The following is an 18,559-nucleotide window of genomic DNA, read 5'->3' on the forward strand; positions in this document are numbered from 1 at the left end:
CTCACTGAAGTGAGGTTAATTGTATAACACCTTTTGGCCACCCACTTTCAATGTCATTATGTGGTATTGCCTTAGGCTCTTTTCTACATTCCCCTGCCTTTGGCTGAGTATATGTTTGAGGTCTCTCTGTGACTGTGCAAAGAAGTAAGAGCTAGGGCTGGGCCACAAAATAAGAAAGTACTTGTTCATCCAAAAACAAAAACAAAAAACAAACAAACAACCAAAAAAAGCTCTAGGGTAAAATATCGGTGCTAGTGCTGAACTGAACAGCCAGACATAATTTTTTTTAAAGTAAATAACACTATCTTGGGGCTGATAATATGAATCAAATATCCTGCAACATAAGTTTGCAATGTTGCCTGCATTTTATAAATCAATCTGACCACCGTTTTGTTTCTTTCCAATCATGTCTGAGTGCATCATCACGGGAAACCCAAAGAAAATCAGAAATGGGTCCTTGAAGCTGATGCACAGGGCCAGTATAGACCTGAATATTACAGAGGACACCTTGATTCTTAACACAAGGGATCATTTCTCCATCCCTCTTGTCACATAATTTATGACAAGATGTCACCTTTCCTAACCTTAGCTTCTTTTCCTAAGTGCTGCTGAAGGGAAGATTTGGTGTCAAGAGGTCTGGACTCGGGGCTGGGGATTTAGCTCAGTGGTAGAGCGCTTACCTAGGAAGCACAAGGCCCTGGGTTCGGTCCCCAGCTCCGAAAAAAAAGAACCAAAAAAAAAAAAAAAAAAAAAAAAAGAGGTCTGGACTCAGACCACACCAACACTGAATTCATTTAAATAGGTGTAGTTTATTGAATGCACACCAATACAGTTCACCCAGAGCAACAGCTCACAACTGTGTACTGGACATTGCTATGGCCCAGCTCATTGCAAAATCCACATGGGCTAAAGCACAAGTGCTGGAAATGCTGCTGTCTATGGGCCCTGACTCGGGTCATTTTACACATAATTGTTCCTATTTTCCTTGAATCTAATGGGTCCTATGTGAAGCTCATAGTTGGGGAACTTGTTAAGATTAACAAACCTCATAACATACAGAACATAACAGGGTATGTGACCAGCACCACACAGTTCAACGTCAGAGTTTTTTGTTCTTTGTTAGTGTTTTTCTTGGCATCCATGATGTGGAGGCATATTACAGAACAATAGGAAAGAGCTGGCTGCAGTGTAACAAATTTGCTGCTATTAAGGTAGGTACGGGGGCAAGACCTCAGCAACAGCCCTTAAGATAGGAAGGAGATGATGTGTTTGATAACTGAAAGGAGCTGCCTCAACTGTGTTTCTCTGCCTGCTCAGTGCCCATTCACCATCACTCTGTCCCTGAAGAGGACCTCAAGGTCTGCCCCCTGCTGCCTGTGAGCCAGGAAGAGGCACCGAAAGGCAAGGCCACAGCGCTGGTTTCCAATTCCTCAGTAATGCTGGATTTCCAATAATGTACTTGTATACACAAATACAGTGTGGTAAGTTACAATATATACTAATCATTTCTTACATAGGGCAACAGTTGACTGACTACAACTAATTCTATTTAAAAGAGAAAGAAACCTGGCTCTTGTGGAAATATACAAAGAAATATCTACGATGCTGGGGAATGAATTCTGCCATGGACTGAACTCAGAATGGGGGGGGGGGGTTGGAAGAAAGATGCATGGTTAAATAGCCCACCAGGTTCACATTGTGTCAGCTTGATTTAATCTAAGGACAAAAAGTGGAGTATCTCTGATGGCTTTCTTTTAAACCCTTGAAAGGATCCCTGGGGACTGGCCTCAGTACTTCATACTTCTTGTTGGGGCAACAATGCTCAAGGAAGCTTGAGATTGTCATAGGCACAGTATTATGCTACATATACAGAGTAGATAATACTAAGATGTTCAGATGGTGATATCCATTTATATATACTCTTAATGTGGACCTAAGGAAAGAGAGATCAAGGTCCTTACAATAGAAAGATCAGTTCCATTTTTTTTCTACCATTCCAAACTGAACGACTGGTAGGGAGAGAATGGTAGATAATCGAGAATTGGTGGATGATGCTTTGAATGCAGGGTGGGTTTCTGTGCTGGTTTTAGACAGGGTCTCAAGTATCCCATGTTGCCCTCTCCCTGGCTGGCCAGGTTCACTTTGAGCGCAGATAAACCTCCTTCCACTTTCCAATAGATAGGCTTACAAGAGTGGCTTCCAAGGACTGTGAGGACAGCATTAGCCTTTGACAGTTGAGTTGTGTAACTACAACTATAGTTTTAGCCACGTTTTCCCATGTCTACCAGCTATTTCAGATTGTTGCTGTTCTATACCTGACAATCAAGGACACAGAAAAATAACCTGATAGAGAGCAAGGACACGGTGATCACATCCTTACCTCTTCTGTACGTTCTGGATGAGGTTTGTTAAAATTCCAATATTGCAAAAAGCTTTATATAGGGCCCATCACATCAAGGGTCACTGTGCACTGTTCTATCTAAAATGTCTAATCAGAACTGACCACCAGATAACACTTCCTGCAGTCCTCATATGAGAAGCTTGGGATTTTGTTTTGACTTTTTCTTTTCTCTGTCTTTCTTATTTTTTGCTATATAAGTTGAGAGAAAGATAGTTAGGGTCATGAATTTGCCCCCAAAATTTGAACTATGGATGTGATCAATCAATGTTAGTGTGTGCATTCTATAAAGTATTCATTTTACACTATGATAGATGCTTTTGTGTTTGGTTTGGTGGCCATTTCCCAGTGTACAGGTACTGGGACCTTGCTCTATCCACTTAATGATGTTTACAGCCTCATTTTAGACCTTTCTGTGCACCCCCTATATCTCTTGACTATTTTATTTTTCGGATAGAAGCTCATGGTATATCTTACTCAGGCCTGTGAGCAGTGCTCCTTTGGCGACATTGGTGCACAGAGGAGAACCCCACCCCCAGCATGAGGTTCCCTTCACTGGTGGCTCCAATATTGCACTTTCCTCTGCCAACTGGTCTCCACACTTTTCCTAGCACCATAAAGATTTCAACTCTTCTCCTAAGGAATATTCTGGCAATTGTCGATTGTTAAGCACATGACATCATGAGTGTTCCCCTAACACACACCCATGTTGTAACCTACCATGCAGACTATTTCTTGATGTGATATAAAGCACCTGTACATAATGAGACAGGAGAACTTTTGACTGCATATTCAAGCTGGTATGAAATCTCAGGAAGTTTTAATGGCTAACATTGGTGAATGAGGACAATTTGAGTTAGGATGAGACATTTTGGGGCAAGATATGGAAGGAAACATTCATTTAGATGCCTAGGAATTACTAAGGTTTTTTTATAATCAAGCCTTGAAGAAAATTTGGCTTTGGAAGCAGGAGATGCTCAGTGGCTCTGCCCCAGGAAAGTCTCCTGGAAAGGGCACCTCTGCTTATGCTCAGTACAGAGAGATTATTAATAGGGAGGCAAAGTCTGCTCCCCATGACATCTGCTGTCCCTTCTTGGACATTCTATTGTCTCCTAGAGAGTTCTGGCATCCTCTGTGATGTCACCAGACATCAGTGACAACCAGTGCCCTAGTTTCTCTCAGTCTGAGTCTGGCAGTTACAAGCTAAGACATGTTTTCCCGTCTTTGCAAGCGTTTTGGGAGGGGGAACGTCGATTGTGGACAGACTAGAGTGAAGGAATCTGGCCTTTCGTCTCAAAGTAATGATGGACAGAGACAGCACTTCTGGGGAATGTTTAGTAAGTTCTGGGCAGTATATTTTGAGCTCCCTGTCAGGGGGGCTGCAGGCTTAAGCTGACCTTTCTAGCAATGGGCCACAACAACTGGAGCATCTGAAAAGGAATTGAATTTTCATGAATATCACAATTCCTGAAAGTCAGGATTTCAGAACTTTAGTTTCCCCAACCCCACAGGGAGTATATGGTAAGGCCAATGCTATTATCCTGTGAATTTCTGGCCTTTACTTTTACAGTGAATTTGTTAGGTTACATTGATATAATAACACCATCAGGAGTCATGGAGGGTCCACCTTTTCTGAGTTTAGACAGGGCAGCAATGTATTTCACTATCATTGCTTCTTTAAATACAGTGGATATCTGACAGTAGTAACAGGGAGAGAATTGTTCTCCAGGCAATAACCTTATGTTCTTAGACCTTCTCTGATTTCTTCTAACTGGCAGGGTCATCATTAGCTTTATATATTAGAGGTTGTGTGTTACACACATTTTTCTAAAATACCAAAACTGTTTGGAACATGTGGACCAAGATTCAGCCTGTAACCTATTAGAACTTCTGGGGCATTTGTTATTTCATCATATAGGGGAATTGATAAGTTTGTTGAACATGTCCTCCCTGGAAATGTGTTTTAAATCCAAAGTTGTTGGCCTAGAGTATCAGGGTAGGACATCTGAGTGTCTCCAATCACTCAAGTTTTGTGGATGGTCAATTTATCATCTGAGTTCTGAAACCACAGGGGTGAGGGTCCTGAAATAAAGCTGTACCCTGTTCAGTTGATGATAATCCTGGAGAAGCCATCTCCGTAGTACATGTAAGCACCTGATGTCCGGCATAAGGAACACCTGGCTGCTTACATCTCTTGGTCTCTATAGAGTAGTGGGAGAACTGAGATCCACTGAGGACGCCTCTTAAGGATAGACCAATCGCCTAGCAGTGACACTGGGTTCCAGGCTTGTTCGCCTGTTTAGGCCTAACTGTGGTCTATGTACACTCTATGCATTCTCCCCATGCAGGTTCACTTGTGTTCTTCTACCTACAGACGCTGGGAGAGAAACATCTTCCCCTGAAACTGCCCCAAGTGAGAATCAGGCCAAGAAGGAAAAAGAGAGGCTGATTAAAGAGCTGCAGCTCATTACCGAGGAGAGAAATGACCTGAGAGATCGCCTGAGGTTTCTGACAGAGAGATCCAAAAACAACAGGTATGAATCGCTCCAAACGCTCTTGTTTCATTCCTGGGTCTGCAAGGTCACCTTCATCTTATCCTATTAAGGTTTTGGGTTCTAGAAAGCTGTGCCTCCCTAGCCACCCTGTGCTAAACCTCACCTCCCATATAGAGGAGATTCAGAACCTTGACCCTTCCTGAGGAGCGAGATGGAAAATGGACTCATCTGCTTCCATTTATTGAAAAGCAGAACTTGTGGTCTGAATGAAGAATTCGGGGATAAAGTCAGGGAGAGTGAGTTCCCAGTGTGCATTTGGAAAGCCCTTGACAGCTGGTGGCTGTGCAAGATTGTAATTGCAGTGAGTTTATGGTGAGTCTCTGTACTTGCTAGGCAGGGGACTGAGTGCTGGAAGATCCAGGCAGCAGCCTGAGGGGCCTGGTCCCAAACAGTTCATCTCAATGCTTGACTAGAAGTTGTCAGGCTCAGGCCTGTTTGTTATTGTCTGTGTGTCTGTGGGAGCCCCTCGGACACAGCAATGGTGCATGCATTTCTCCTGGTTCTCACAGTGCTCTCTGTTTCCATATTTGCTTTTCTCTTTCTCTGACTCTGTTTACATTTCTCTTTTTTTTGTGGGTGTGTCTCAGTCTGTGAGTCTGTGTGTGCATACATCCAAATGCATATGCACAACCGTTATATGTTTATATTTCCCTCCACACCTGGAATATAGGAGTCTATGTCTTGGCCTGAGTATTTACCTGTAACACTTTCATGGTGATGTGAATGCTTTGTTCTGGGAGCCCCACTGTCAACAGCACAGTTCTTTGCTTATGTGGCCACGTTTGCCTGTATATTTGTATTCGTTGTGCAGATTATAATTTTGGGTTGATATATGGTCTGTTATCAGGACAGGAAAAAGGAAATCACAGGATTCTGGGTGCGTTGGGGGTGGGGGAGCATGGGGAGGTGTGGCCTAGGCTCTTGATAGCTCAACTGGCTGGACTGCACATTTCCTCTTGATTGAATAAAGGGAGCCAGGGAACCCTCCATCTGGATGCCGAGATTCTGGTGTGCTGGACGCAGAAAAACATGTTTCTGAAGCTGAAGAAGGTCCAATATGTAGAATTCAGAAGGTGTCCTTCCAGGACTGGGGTAGTACAGGACCCACCCTGAGTTCATATCTTCCTAAATGCTGATGTTCATTGTATTCTATCATTTGGGTCCAGGCCACCCTTCAGGCCAAATCCATATTATGAAGACCTGGAGAGAATGGAGGAGGCGGTCATGTCAATTCTGCACAACTTAGAGATGGAGAACACTGAGATCCATGAGAACAACCATAAGCTGAAGAAGGAGATTACCTTCTCTAGGTAAGTCCTGGTCAGAAAGGCTGTCACCTGTGGAATGGCCATTTCTGATTTCTTTGTTCTGGATTGGACGGTCTTCTGCTCTGGTTCTATCTCTTGTGCTGTTTACACATCAGTGTGCCAGGGTCATCAGGACTCAGTTTTCAGTTCCATAAAAGACTGTTCCTCATCCCAGGATTGTCTAGGCATCTTCAGAAGGCTCTAGATAGAACAGCACTGATTGAAGTCAGCAGAACGTTATTAGGCTGACCTGGGCCTCTGGGGTCATACCAGGTTTTACAACACTCAGTGCGTAGACCACAGGGTTAGCATGACCTTCTCTTGTTTCTACTGACCTCTTTTGCGGGTGTTTGCCCACTACTAATTGATGTTGCCCCATGCATTGGGCTTTCATGGATGGATGTAGTTCCGTGTTCTTTTTGAGAGATGTGGACACTAATTGGTGCTCAGGCCAAGCAAACAATTTATTCTTCCCTGAATTAACTCTTTGTGGTTTGTGCAGCAGCCTTATATGTATCGAGATATATTTTATTAAGTCTTCATGGGTATCTGGGACCTGGTAGAGTTAGTGGGACTTCGTAGTAGGAATGGGAGAAAGGAGCAGCATGATCTTACTCTGCAGACTGTATTTCCAGAAACCTGCTCAGCCAGCTCCTGATGGAGAACACATGCAGGAAGAAGTTGGTCCCACGGAAGCAGGAGAGCAAGGAGGGACATCTTGAGTGTGCACTGAACCAGAAATATTTGGTTGACTTCAACAAGAAAGATAAAGACCAGCAATGTCCAGACCCAGCATCATCTGGTAGGGACGAGCAGCTGTGTTAGCTTAACAATATCTGATAAAATTTGCCAATTTGATACATCTTTGCTCTCTCCTACCACCTTTCTAATTTACACTCACAACCCGCCAACCACCTCATGTAATGGCATTGTTCATTGCTCTGCCTATGCACAAGTATTCTGGGAAGTCAACCACTTTTCAGAAACTGAATTATTTTGCAAGTATATTTTGCTGCTCTTTTTGAAGCTGCATTATAGAAATGGTGACAGATCAATAACATATCACATTATTGCACATGCACGTGATAGATTGGATGCTATGTGGAGTTTTGAACAAGTTCTTGGTTCTTGACAAATGACAAGTGGTCATGTGACTTCTTGTGTAGGAAGCACCTTTCCGGGATAAGAACCAAGTGCAAATGTCAAATTAGTACTTGTCATTGGCTTTAACCTTGGTGACATATGGACATCTCCTTTCTTCCTGCAACCCAATGAGGTCCCTTCCATTGCCCTGTTCTTGGTTTGCACTGGTATAAGTCTGGGTCCCATATTGGCAGCCCACATTACTGTGACAGTTGCTGGAGATTTTCCCTGCCCACAGAGTTAGCAACAATGATATCAGTTAAAAGGTCCATGTTGACTGTCCAATAGAACTGAGGTGGTAGAAGGCAGCATTCTGACAGCTGGCTTGCGTTTCACCACCAAATCAGTGTCTGAAAAACTGCCTTCCTCTCCCAGGTCTCAGAAAGTGCAAGAGAGCTGGAATTGGACACACACCAGTAAGAGAGCTTCCTGAAGAATAAGTTGCTTTCTCAGGAGTCCCTGATGACAAACATCCTGAACGGTAACAACATTTTTTGGATGAGTATTCTTCCTCAGAGTTAATTTGTCATTTCTTAGAGACCCTAAATTTATATAACACTAAGCCAGCCTGACTGATTGCGGTCTTACTCACTTTCTTCTTCAGAAAACACCACTTGAGAGACAACTTGGGGGACCACCTTTCATTATGTGTGCTAGAGGAGAAACAGCAATACATCTGTGCTTCTAAATGTTCGTTAAGTATATGCTGTTTAGAAATATTTTTGTTATGATTTTAATTGAAGTTTTCTTTTTGTTGTTTCATATTTATATGTTCTTGTTACTGTTTTTCACTTTCCAATATTTTTAAATATTTTTATTCATTCATTTTAATCTTGTTTTGTTGTAAAAATGTATTCATTATGAATAAATATTGATTTCTATCTCTTGACTCTTAAGAACATCATTCTTATTCAAGGGTTCTGTCCCCTCCTGAGGGCTTAGAACTGACAGCTAGAGATGGATCTCTGCATGTTCCATGGAGCCTGGGCTAATAAGTGAATTCAGAGTCACCAAGGGGTACTCAGTGTGACAGTGTCTTTTGTGTGGATAATGTGGCTTTTTCTCGGCACACACTTTATGATATAATCACTGACATGCTTTACCCAATTGTTAGGGTCCATGTGGTTCTTCTGAGAGAGCAGCAGATGCTCTACCCTGTGAGTCATCACCACAGCTCCTGCAGGTGGCTTCTGTTATTCCACATGAGGTCCTGTATTAGGTGGACAGGATCACCTCCAATTAAATAGAGAGATCTCAGGAGATGTGTGTTCACAGGGAACTTACTGAGCCGTGCGTGCTCAACGTGTTAGGTTGCCAGGCATCCGTACAGGGCTCTGGTGTTCCCACTCCTCATTGTGGGTCAGGATCATCCTCCAGCATCACTTAGTTTCCATATAAGAGCAGATCTTTCAACTGTTATCAATGATGACCATATGTATTGTGCACAACTGATAAAATACAGAAAAGAAGCTAGCTTCTTCTAGGCCAGCTTGGCATAATCAGTTTTTTGATTGTTAGCAAGAAAATTATTTTAATCTGAGCCATTTAGGGAGGAACCTCAAGAGCATCCATAGTGAATGTAGGCTGCAGCTGTGAACACAGGTTTCTTCTGGAGAGCAGGCCTGTGCAAGCCCAGAACCTAGGTGGGACAGTTCAAGCTACCCTTTTTCCATGGCCAATCTGAGATCGTATTGAGAATGTATTTTTCCCAGTGACTGATTTCCAATTTATGGAATTGAACTAACTTACTGAGAGTGGAGGTGACTCAGAGAGTTAAAGTACAGAAGGAATAATCCAGAATGTCCACAAAAGCTTGCTGTCACCCCAGGGCTTTTAAAAGCTCAGCAGCTAGAGAAGCAATGTAGAATTTGGTTAGTCTCATGCTTAGGTCTAGTCATTCATTATAAGCTGAACATAACACAAAAAGTGTCCTCTGTGTCATGATAGAAAGTAGTTGTAACTAGATTCACCCCACACTATCACATCACTACCGTATCACATCACTACCGTATTTGAGGTTCTCAGTTACTATCTAAGACCCTGGAAGAGGCCTGGGTCTTGCTACACAAACTCATGATTTATGTCTTAATCACACTGTGTGCTTTGTTCTGTTAATGCTACCATTGGCATACAACACCTTGGATACTTTGTACTGACATCTGTGACATGAGACAATAGTTCATGTCATGCCTAACCTAATAAACTGTCCTTAGAGTACAGTGTAGACAGAGGGGCCTTCTTTTCCTATGAGATAGCAAACCATTTCCAGTCTTCAGTCAAGACTGACAGCCATTGTCCAGTGCCTGCCTTGAGATGTCCACATTTTCACCTGAGAATCTTCATCCAGGCTGCTCTGTAATCGTGTAGAAGATTAATTGTGTTCCATCCCTAGGATTTAATTCAGTGTCCCTGTACTTACCCGACATGCTCAAAGCTGTAGGTCCTACCCTAACCCTGTGTTCCTTAGAGAGAAAGAAAATAAAGAACCACATTGCACTTGAAGTTTCTCCTCCAACAAAAGTTGAGCCTGCATAGGGCCTTTAAGTAACTCTAAGCCCCAGCTTCCCCACAACTCCCTCCATTGATTCCATTATTGATGTGTTTCATAACTGCTCACTTTATTTTTGGTGTGTAAAGAATGTGCACCATGTCAGTAAAGGCGGTGTGCGTTTGTGTGTGTGTGTGTGTGTGTGTGTGTGTGTGTGTGTGTGTGTAGTCCCTAGTGAAAACTGTCCAGGTGCAGGGACACTCATGTTACTACTGTCTCATGGCACGCAGGGAGCACTGAAATCGTGGGCTACTTTAATACAGCCTAAACCGCGCTGTGCATGGTTTGCAGTGAGATTGTGATGTCATCCCCACTAGAGAGAGCAGCATAAGCTTCATTTATTACATGCTGCTCTTACCAAGGTGAGGCAAAGCCTCATCTTATAGAGTGTGTGGTAGGATTTGATGGCAGGAAATTAATTCAAGGCTCAAATCAAATCAATCAATTACAAACAAGGAGAAAAATACAAAGAGTCAAGGGAACCACGAGCTGTTTGTAGGTTTTTTTGTTTCTTTGTTGGTTTGTTTGCTTGCTTTTTTTTTTGTTTCCTTTTTCTTTTTTTTTTCTTTTTTTGTTGAGAATATCCACCAGACACACAACCTGTTCCTGAAACAAACTGCACACCAGAGAGACAATACCAAAACTGACAAAATTAGAAATGAAAAGGGGGATATAACAATAGACAATGAACAAATTCAACAATCCTCCCTGGTTTGAGTGCCCTGGGGAAGTTGGGAAGCCACTTCTCCCTGTCCTGTGTGACTTTCCCTGCATAGTGAGCTCTCCACAGGAGATGCTTTCACATGCTTCTTTAAAAGCACCTGTTCCTCAGATCTAGCTCAGCTGTGAAAACAGGTTGGGGGGAGGGCGGCAATGGGGGAGGGTTGGGAGGGGAACACCCATAAGGAAGGGGAGGGGGGAGGGGGATGTTTGCCCAGAAACCAAAGAATTATTATTAAGTATTAAATAAATTTAAAAAAAAAAAGAAAAAATGTCCTGGGGACAGTGATTTCAGATTGTGCCTTCAGCCAGGAATCTCTGTTGCCATAAAGGCAAGCAGCCTGGGTCCTCCTAAACTTGTCACTACATCAGGGTGTCTCTGCTCTCACACCTGCATCAGGTCCTCCTCAGATGAAGGCTTCTCAAAAAAAAGTATATAAAGCAATGTTTCTCAACCTGTGGGGAGCTACCACTCACAAAGATTTATATCAGATACCTTGCACATTATAACTTATAAGAGTAGCAATATTAGTTATGAAGTAGCAATTGAATAATTTTGTGATGGGGGTCACCACAGCAAGAAGAGCTGCATTAAAGGGTTACATCATTAGGAGGGATTTGAACCACTGCCATAGAAGCTGACAGATGGGAACAGACTCCTCAGCTGAGTAGAGACCCACAGCAAGGGATACCGTGTCACACCCTAGAACCCAGAGATAGAATCTATCCCAGGAGTCTGTGGGTCACCTTGTCTTAAATTCTCCCAGGTTCAAGAATAGCATTGATCATCTCAGCAGAGTCAGCTTGCACAGCCCACATCAGGCCCATGGCTTCCCTGTACAGAGAAGGATGTGGGTCTGAGTGACAGTCAGTGAGACTGAGGGGACCCTGACACTCATTTGCTTTGAGCTGTGGTTTCTTCACCTGTAAAATGGGGGTGTTGTGGAGATTAACAGAACATACAACCTGCACAGTGTCTGCCTGGCATGGACCCTGCTGGTTAAATGGAAGCTGTCGATGGTGATGCATTTAAAAGTAGAATCTCTAGCCCGATAGTGTTAGATGCCGGGCGCCATACAGGTGTAAGCATTTTGTGATTCTAAGACAGCCTCACATTAAAACAGAAGACTCTGTTTTAATTTTTTTAAAAAAGAATCCAGTATAAATCACAACATGAAATGATCACAGTGAGGATTGAGCTAATTCCTGTGACGTCATTTAGTTTTTCATTCTCTGCTTCTATTTTCAAGGCATCTAGAGTAGCTCAGTACGCGATCCTAAGGCCTTCTATTATGGTGCTGCCCATTCATTCCTCTCTCCGTGAGGACTTCTCAGGTGACTTAAGAAAACCTGATTTCCCTTCAGATTGTCCCCAGCTGCTGTGATCTCTCTGTCCATGGCCCTTGCCAAAAGCTGCAGAGCCAATGTGTTGTTTTACAACACAAAATTCCAGACGTTAATTTTTACCAATGAAGTTTCAGGAGCCAGATACAGAAGTCAACTCCCAACTGTCCTTCCTAATTCACTGACCTCCCAGAAGAGCATTCTTCTTCCCTCTGCACACTTTCTAAAAATCCTTCAACTCAGAGATTTTCCATTGGTTTAGTCATCTTCATTTCCTTTCAAGTCCTTCCTTGACCATCTCTGAACCTAAGTGCAGTTTTAGCTTTGCAATAAAGGTGTGTGGTAGGCTAGCCTTACCAAAGTAAAGTCCATGTTTACATCAAACAAACAACCCTTGTGTTAAATGCCTGTGCCATGGCGATGCTATACCACACAATAGTTTATCAGTAAATAATACATTCTTGGAGATCACAGTGTGATCAAATATTTTGTAACATAATTAGTAATTTTCGGTCTATTATATAAATTAAGTTCTTTGATGAGGATTCTGTTGATATTTGTCATATCTGAGTGCATCATCATAGGAAACCCAAGGAACATCAAACCTGGGCTTTTGAAACGGTTGCACATGGCCAACTGGGAACCAAAACCACCCAGGAGACTACTGATACTTAACACACATAAAATTTTAACCTACCTATTTTCATATAGTTTATGTCAATATGTCACCATTCCTGACCATGTCTCATTATCCAACGTTCTACTAAATGGAAGAGTTGGAATCAAGGAGGTCACCAACAAAGCACAAAACACCCATCTCAGATAAACATGTATGGTTTATTGAATCCAAAACATCCATGAATTTCAGGACACAATTAAAAGTCCAAATCTAAGGATAATAAATATAGAACCGAATTAAGATTTCCAGTTCATAGGTCCAGTAAACATCTTCAACAAATCATAGCAGAAAACTTCCATAAGGTAAGGAAGAAAATGCCATAACTGTACAAGAGGCCTACAGAAGGCTAAATGAATTGTACCAGAAAAAACTCTGCCATTCACATAATAATTAAAACACTAAATACGCAGATCAAAGAAAGAACTTTAAAAGGGGTAAGGTATAAATAACCAGTAATAAATAATTCAGACCTATCTGAAATACACCAGACTTCTCAACAGAGACTCCAAAAGCCAGAAAAATTTGGGCAGATGGAATGCAGACCCAGGCTCCTATACCCAGCATAATTCTCAATCACCATAAATGGAGAAACCAAGATATTTCACAACAAAACCAAATTTAAACAATATTTTTCTTTAAGAGAGCACAACAGAGGAAAATACGAGGAAAACCCCAAGAAAATGAGCTAAACTATACACAAGAAAAACCAAGAAATTAATCAACTCAATAATTTCAAAAAAGGGAAGCGAACAAACATGATTTCACCTATAACCAGAAAAAGAGGAGAAAGCAGAAACCATTTGTCTTTAATATCTAACCAGATCCTCTGTCACCAGTCCCGCAGCTCCTAGGGACCAAACTGCCAGCCAAAGTATATGCAAGGATGGCTCTATGGTTCTAGGTAACTGTGTAGAAGAGGACTGACTTAAGTGGCATCATGTGGTGGGAGGCCATTGACTACCCTGAGGCCTGTTGCCCACCGAAAGGAGGTCCTAGAGGTGTGAGGTGGGAATGGATATGTGTGGGTTGGGGAGCACTGTCACATAGGCAAAGCTGAGCAGAAATGGGATGTAAGATATGATGAGGGGAGTGTGGAAAGTGGGACAACGTTTGAAATATACATAAATAAAATAACAAATGATTAAAAAATAGCCGAAAATAAAATAAAGTAAAGGGTAAAAGAAAAATTAAAACAAAACAAAGCAAAAGAAATTGATGTGGTGGATTGGCCTAATTCTGCTTGTATTTTAATGCTAATTTGTAGAACTCAAGACTGGTTAACCCCAAATAACTGACCCTGCTCCCAGTTAACTGTGATTATACAGAAGCCAACAGCCAACAGCTGCACCCCAGAGAGATGGGGGAGGTGAGCTTTGAGGGCTTTGCTAGAGAGGATCATGAGGAGGGAAGAAGGAGGAAGAAGCTGCCAGAGAATAAAGGAAGAACATGTGTGATGGAGAGGAGAGAGGAAGAGGACAGCAGCCATGGTTAAGGGAGAGGAGAGCCTGGTCCTGAGGGCTGTACAAGTGGAACAAAGAGAAGCCAAGATGCTACACAGTCAGTAAGAGCAGCTCTCAGGCGGGCAGAGATCAGCAGAGACCCCAGACCAACAAGCTACGCAAGCATAACTCCATCCAAACTCCCTCTCAATATCCCGTGTCCTCCATGGGTCTGGCCTCAGCCTGTGTTGTGCATCAGCACATGTGTCTGTCTCAGCTGACATCACTCTGCCCATCAGCCCGAGGCCAAGGAAACAGCGAGAAACCACAGCAGCCCACCAGAAGGGTTTTTGCTGTGGTTCTATGAAGTCCCAACAAATGCAGCTCAACTACAGAATGCAAGGCAGACCAATGCATGTGTGTCCTTAGTGCAGAACCCTTCATCACGTGTCTTTTCACATGCGTGCTTTAGCAGAACATCCTTTTACCTGCGTCTGCCTCTGTGAAATATTCCTTCACACATCTGCCTTAGCCTATCACCTGTGTCCACTTCAGGGAACCACTCCTTAAGGTGCAAATTTCTCAAGATTAGCAAACGGCATACAGAACATTCAGAACAAAACAAGGTGTGTGGTCAGCATGTCCTTGAGCCAACTCCCTTCTCCTCCTCAGTGACGGCAGGCGTGTTACAGCAACAATATGAAATGGCTGGCAGACATGGAACAAAATGGCAAAGGTATTCTGGGGGATGTCAGACCGTACCAGCCAGCAGCTCAACTGAATTTTTATGTTTTGATGTTACAAGTGAATATACTTGACCTTCAAACGCTGAGAGAGGCCATTGTAATATGAACTATATAAACTAGGCCAAGACCGCCTCTAGGGCAAAGGCCCTCAGCCTGGGGGTCGTGACCCACACAGGGTCTCCTATCTGATAGTTTACACTACAATAAAGATTCATTACAGTAGCAAATTTACAGTTGTGTAGTAGCGACAAAATAATTTTGTAGTTGGGGTCACCACAGCATGAGGAACTGTTCTAAAGGGTTGAGGCCATAGGAAGGTTGAGAAACACTGCTCTAGGAATTTATGTTTTCTTTCTCTTTCATATTTTTCAGACAGAATCTCAAACTGTAGCTGAGATTGGCTTGGCTTGGAACACGTGTGTAGTTCATGCTGGCATCAGACTTATGGCAATTCTCCTGCTTCAGCCTCCTACTCAGGAGCCTACCAGGGTGAGATCACAACCACGGGTAATGGGATTGCTGTTCTTGGTTGTCAACTTGAGTGTACCTGGAATTAACTAATGCCAAATGGCTTGACGCCCTGTGAGGGGGATCTCTCTCTCTCTCTCTCTCTCTCTCTCTCTCTCTCTCTCTCTCTCTCTCCTTCCTTCTTTCTATTTTCCTCTCTTCAACCCCCTCCTCTTGGTCCTCCTCCTCTTCTTTGTTTTTTTTGAGACAGGGTTTCCCTGTGTAGCTCTGGCTGTCCTGGAATTCATTTTGTAGACCAGGCTGGCCTTGAACTCAGAGATCCACCTGCCTCTACCTCCTGGATGCTGAGGCTAAAGGCATAAGCACCATTGGATTTTTTTTCTTAATTAAATTTTCTGAAGCAAGAAGACCTACTTGTAATCCAAATCTTGGAGATCAGAAGATAAATCTTTAATTCAGATCTTTTGAGATGGAAAGGCCCACCTCTAATCTGGACCACACCTTCTTTTTTCTTTTTATTTTTTTCATCTCTATTAACTTGAGTATTTCTTATTTACATTTCGATTGTTAATCCCCTTCCCGATTTCCAGGCCAACATCCCTCAACCCTTACCCCTCCCCTTTTTTTGTGTGTTCCCCTCCCGATCCTTCCCCCATTAGCGCCCTCCCCCCAACAATCATGTTCACTGGGGGTTCAGTCTTGGCAGGACCAAGGGTTTCCCCTTCTGCTGGTGATCTTACTAGGCTATGCATTGCTACGTATGCAGTTGGAGTCCAGGGCCAGTCCACGTATAGTCTTTGGGTAGTGGCTTAGTCCCTGGAAGCTCTGGTTGGTTGGAATTGTTGTTCATATGGGGTCTTAACCCCCTTCAAGCTCTTCCAGTCCTTTCTCTGATTACTTCAACGGGGGCCCCGTTCTCAGTTCAGTGGTTTAATGATGGCATTCAGCTACGTATTTGCCGTATTCTGGCTGTGTCTCTCAGGAGAGATCTACATCCAGTTCCTGTCGGCTTGCACTTCTTTGCTTCATCCATCTTATCTAATATCTGTATAGGTATGGACCACATGTGGGGCAGGCTCTGAATGGGTGTTCCTTCTGCCTCTGTTCTAAACTTTGCCTCCCTATTCCCTGCCAAGGGTATTCTTGTTCCCCTTTTAAAGAAGGAGTGAAGCATCTGCATTTTGGTCATCCTTCTTGAGTTTCATGTGTTCTGTGCATCTAGGGTAATTCGAGCATTTGGGCTAATATCCACTTATCAATGAGTGCATACCATGTGTGTTTTTCTGTGATTGGGTTAGCTCACTCAGGATGATATTTTCCAGTTCCATCCATTTGCCTATGAATTTCATAACGTCATTGGTTTTGATAGCTGAGTAATATTCCATTGTGTAGATGTACCACATTTTCTGTATCCATTCCTCTTTTGAAGGGCATCTGTGTTCTTACCAGCTTCTGGCTATTATAAATAAGGGTGCTATGAACATAGTGGAGCATGTGTCTTTGTTATATGTGGGGCATCTTTTGGATATATGCCCAAGAGAGGTATAGCTGGATCCTCAGGTAGTTCAATGTCCAATTTTCTGAGGAATCTCCAGACTGATTTCTAGAATGGTTGTACCAGTCTGCAATCCCACCAACAATGGAGGAGTTTTCCTCTTTCTCTACATCCTTGCCAGGATCTGCTGTCACCTGAGTTTTTGATCTTAGCCATTCTGACTGGTGTGAGGTGAAATCTCAGGGTTGTTTTGATTTGCATTTCCCTTGTGACTAAAGATGTTGAGCATTTCTTTCGGTGTTTCTCAGCCATTCGGCATTCCTCAGCTGTGAATTCTTTGTTTAGCTCTTAGCCCCATTTTTTAAATAGTGTTATTTGTCTCCCTGAGGTCTAACTTCTTGAGTTCTTTGTATATTTTGGATATAAGCCCTCTATCTGTTGTAGGATTGGTAAAGATCTTTACCCAATCCGTTGGTTTTTGTTTGGACCACACCTTCTGCTGGCTCATATCAAGGACATGGAAAAAGGAAGTTTGCTTTATTAATTTTCCTTCTTCTTCAGGATTCCTGCATGTACTGAAGACCAGCTGAAATATCCAGCCTTATGGACAAAACCGTTGAGGTCCTGGAGTTGCCCCATAAACCACACAAACTCTGACCTCACTTAGACAGGGATGGTTTATTGAATGCCCACCCTAAGACTGATCATCAGAGACGTAGCTGAGAATTTGTCACGCTAGGACCCTGGATATTTTTCTATGTCAGTTTATAAAGACTAAAATGTGAGCTCATAGGCAGGTGCTGGAAGGGCTGTCTGGTTGTCAGCCCTGACTCAAGCCATTTTAGACAACAAAGGTTCATACTGACTTTTTATCTGTTTAAAGATTTATTTATTTATATATAAGTATACTGTAGCTGTCTGCAGACACAGAAGAAGAGGGCATCAGGTCTCATTACAAATGGTTGTGAGCCACCACGTGGTTGCTGGGATTTGAACTCAGGACCTCCGGAAGAGCAGTCAGTGCTCTTAACCATGGAGCCATCTCTGCAGCCCTCATATTGACCTTTAATTTTATTGGTCCTACATGAAGCTTATAATTATGAAATTTAAGATTAAGAAACCTCACAACATAAAGAACTTCCTTCCAGTGGTTCGGGAATGGGTGGGTGGGGGAGCACCCTCGAGGAGGCTGGGGAAGGGGGTGGAATGTAGGGTTATTGTAGGGGAAACTGGAAAGGGGTTAACATTTGAAATATAAATAAACAAAATAACCAATAAAATAAACATACACAAGTTACGTGATCATTCCTGACCCTGCTCTGAGTTAAATTATTTTCAGACAACCATGACAGGCAGACATATTACAGCAAGAATATGAACTATCTGGCAGGCATGGAACAAAATGGCTACAGCTATGCTAGGGGGATTGGCTTCAACAGGGGCAACTACTGCGTTTTAGACCTTCCATTCCTTGTTGAATTAGCTGTACCACAGTCTATAAACCATTCTAATAAATTTTCTTTCTCTATATACAGTCATTCTAGGAGGGATGATTGGTTATGCATTGTTAAATGCAATACTGATCAGGAAACCCCATCACTTCCACAGCAATATGCAAGTGTAAGTAAGTTACTGAACAATTGAACAGAAATTAAAATTTACTGCATTTATTGGGTGTGTCAGAAGGCATAGGGAACACCTGGCTGCTTACATCTCT

The 18,559-nt window shown here is 42.7% G+C and overlaps 1 protein-coding gene across 1 annotated transcript; it reads left to right on the plus strand.

Annotated features, from left to right (window-relative positions):
- Positions 1-3,546: 3,546 nt before the first annotated feature.
- LOC147998912 (uncharacterized) lies at positions 3,547-8,286 on the plus strand. Its single transcript, XM_087595766.1, has 6 exons — positions 3,547-3,735; positions 4,773-4,932; positions 6,120-6,263; positions 6,896-7,062; positions 7,779-7,884; positions 8,008-8,286. Exons 1-5 carry the CDS (start codon positions 3,609-3,611, stop codon positions 7,841-7,843), a joined length of 663 nt encoding a protein of 220 aa, XP_087451892.1. The 5' UTR covers positions 3,547-3,608; the 3' UTR covers positions 7,844-7,884; positions 8,008-8,286.
- The last annotated feature ends 10,273 nt before the right edge of the window (positions 8,287-18,559 follow it).

This window comes from Rattus norvegicus, chromosome 19 (assembly GCF_021556685.1).
Source record: "Rattus norvegicus strain SHRSP/BbbUtx chromosome 19, alternate assembly SHRSP_T2T, whole genome shotgun sequence".
In the NCBI taxonomy this organism is placed as follows: Eukaryota; Metazoa; Chordata; class Mammalia; order Rodentia; family Muridae; genus Rattus; species Rattus norvegicus.

Excerpts from the sequence above, each read along its gene's own strand:
- LOC147998912 (XM_087595766.1), top strand. The coding sequence starts at position 3,609 with ATGTTTTCCCGTCTTTGCAAGCGTTTTGGGAGGGGGAACGTCGATTGT. Across the intron at positions 4,933-6,119 it reads GAGAGATCCAAAAACAACAG|GCCACCCTTCAGGCCAAATC; the intron begins GTATGAATCGCT and ends ATTTGGGTCCAG. Across the intron at positions 6,264-6,895 it reads AAGGAGATTACCTTCTCTAG|AAACCTGCTCAGCCAGCTCC; the intron begins GTAAGTCCTGGT and ends CTGTATTTCCAG.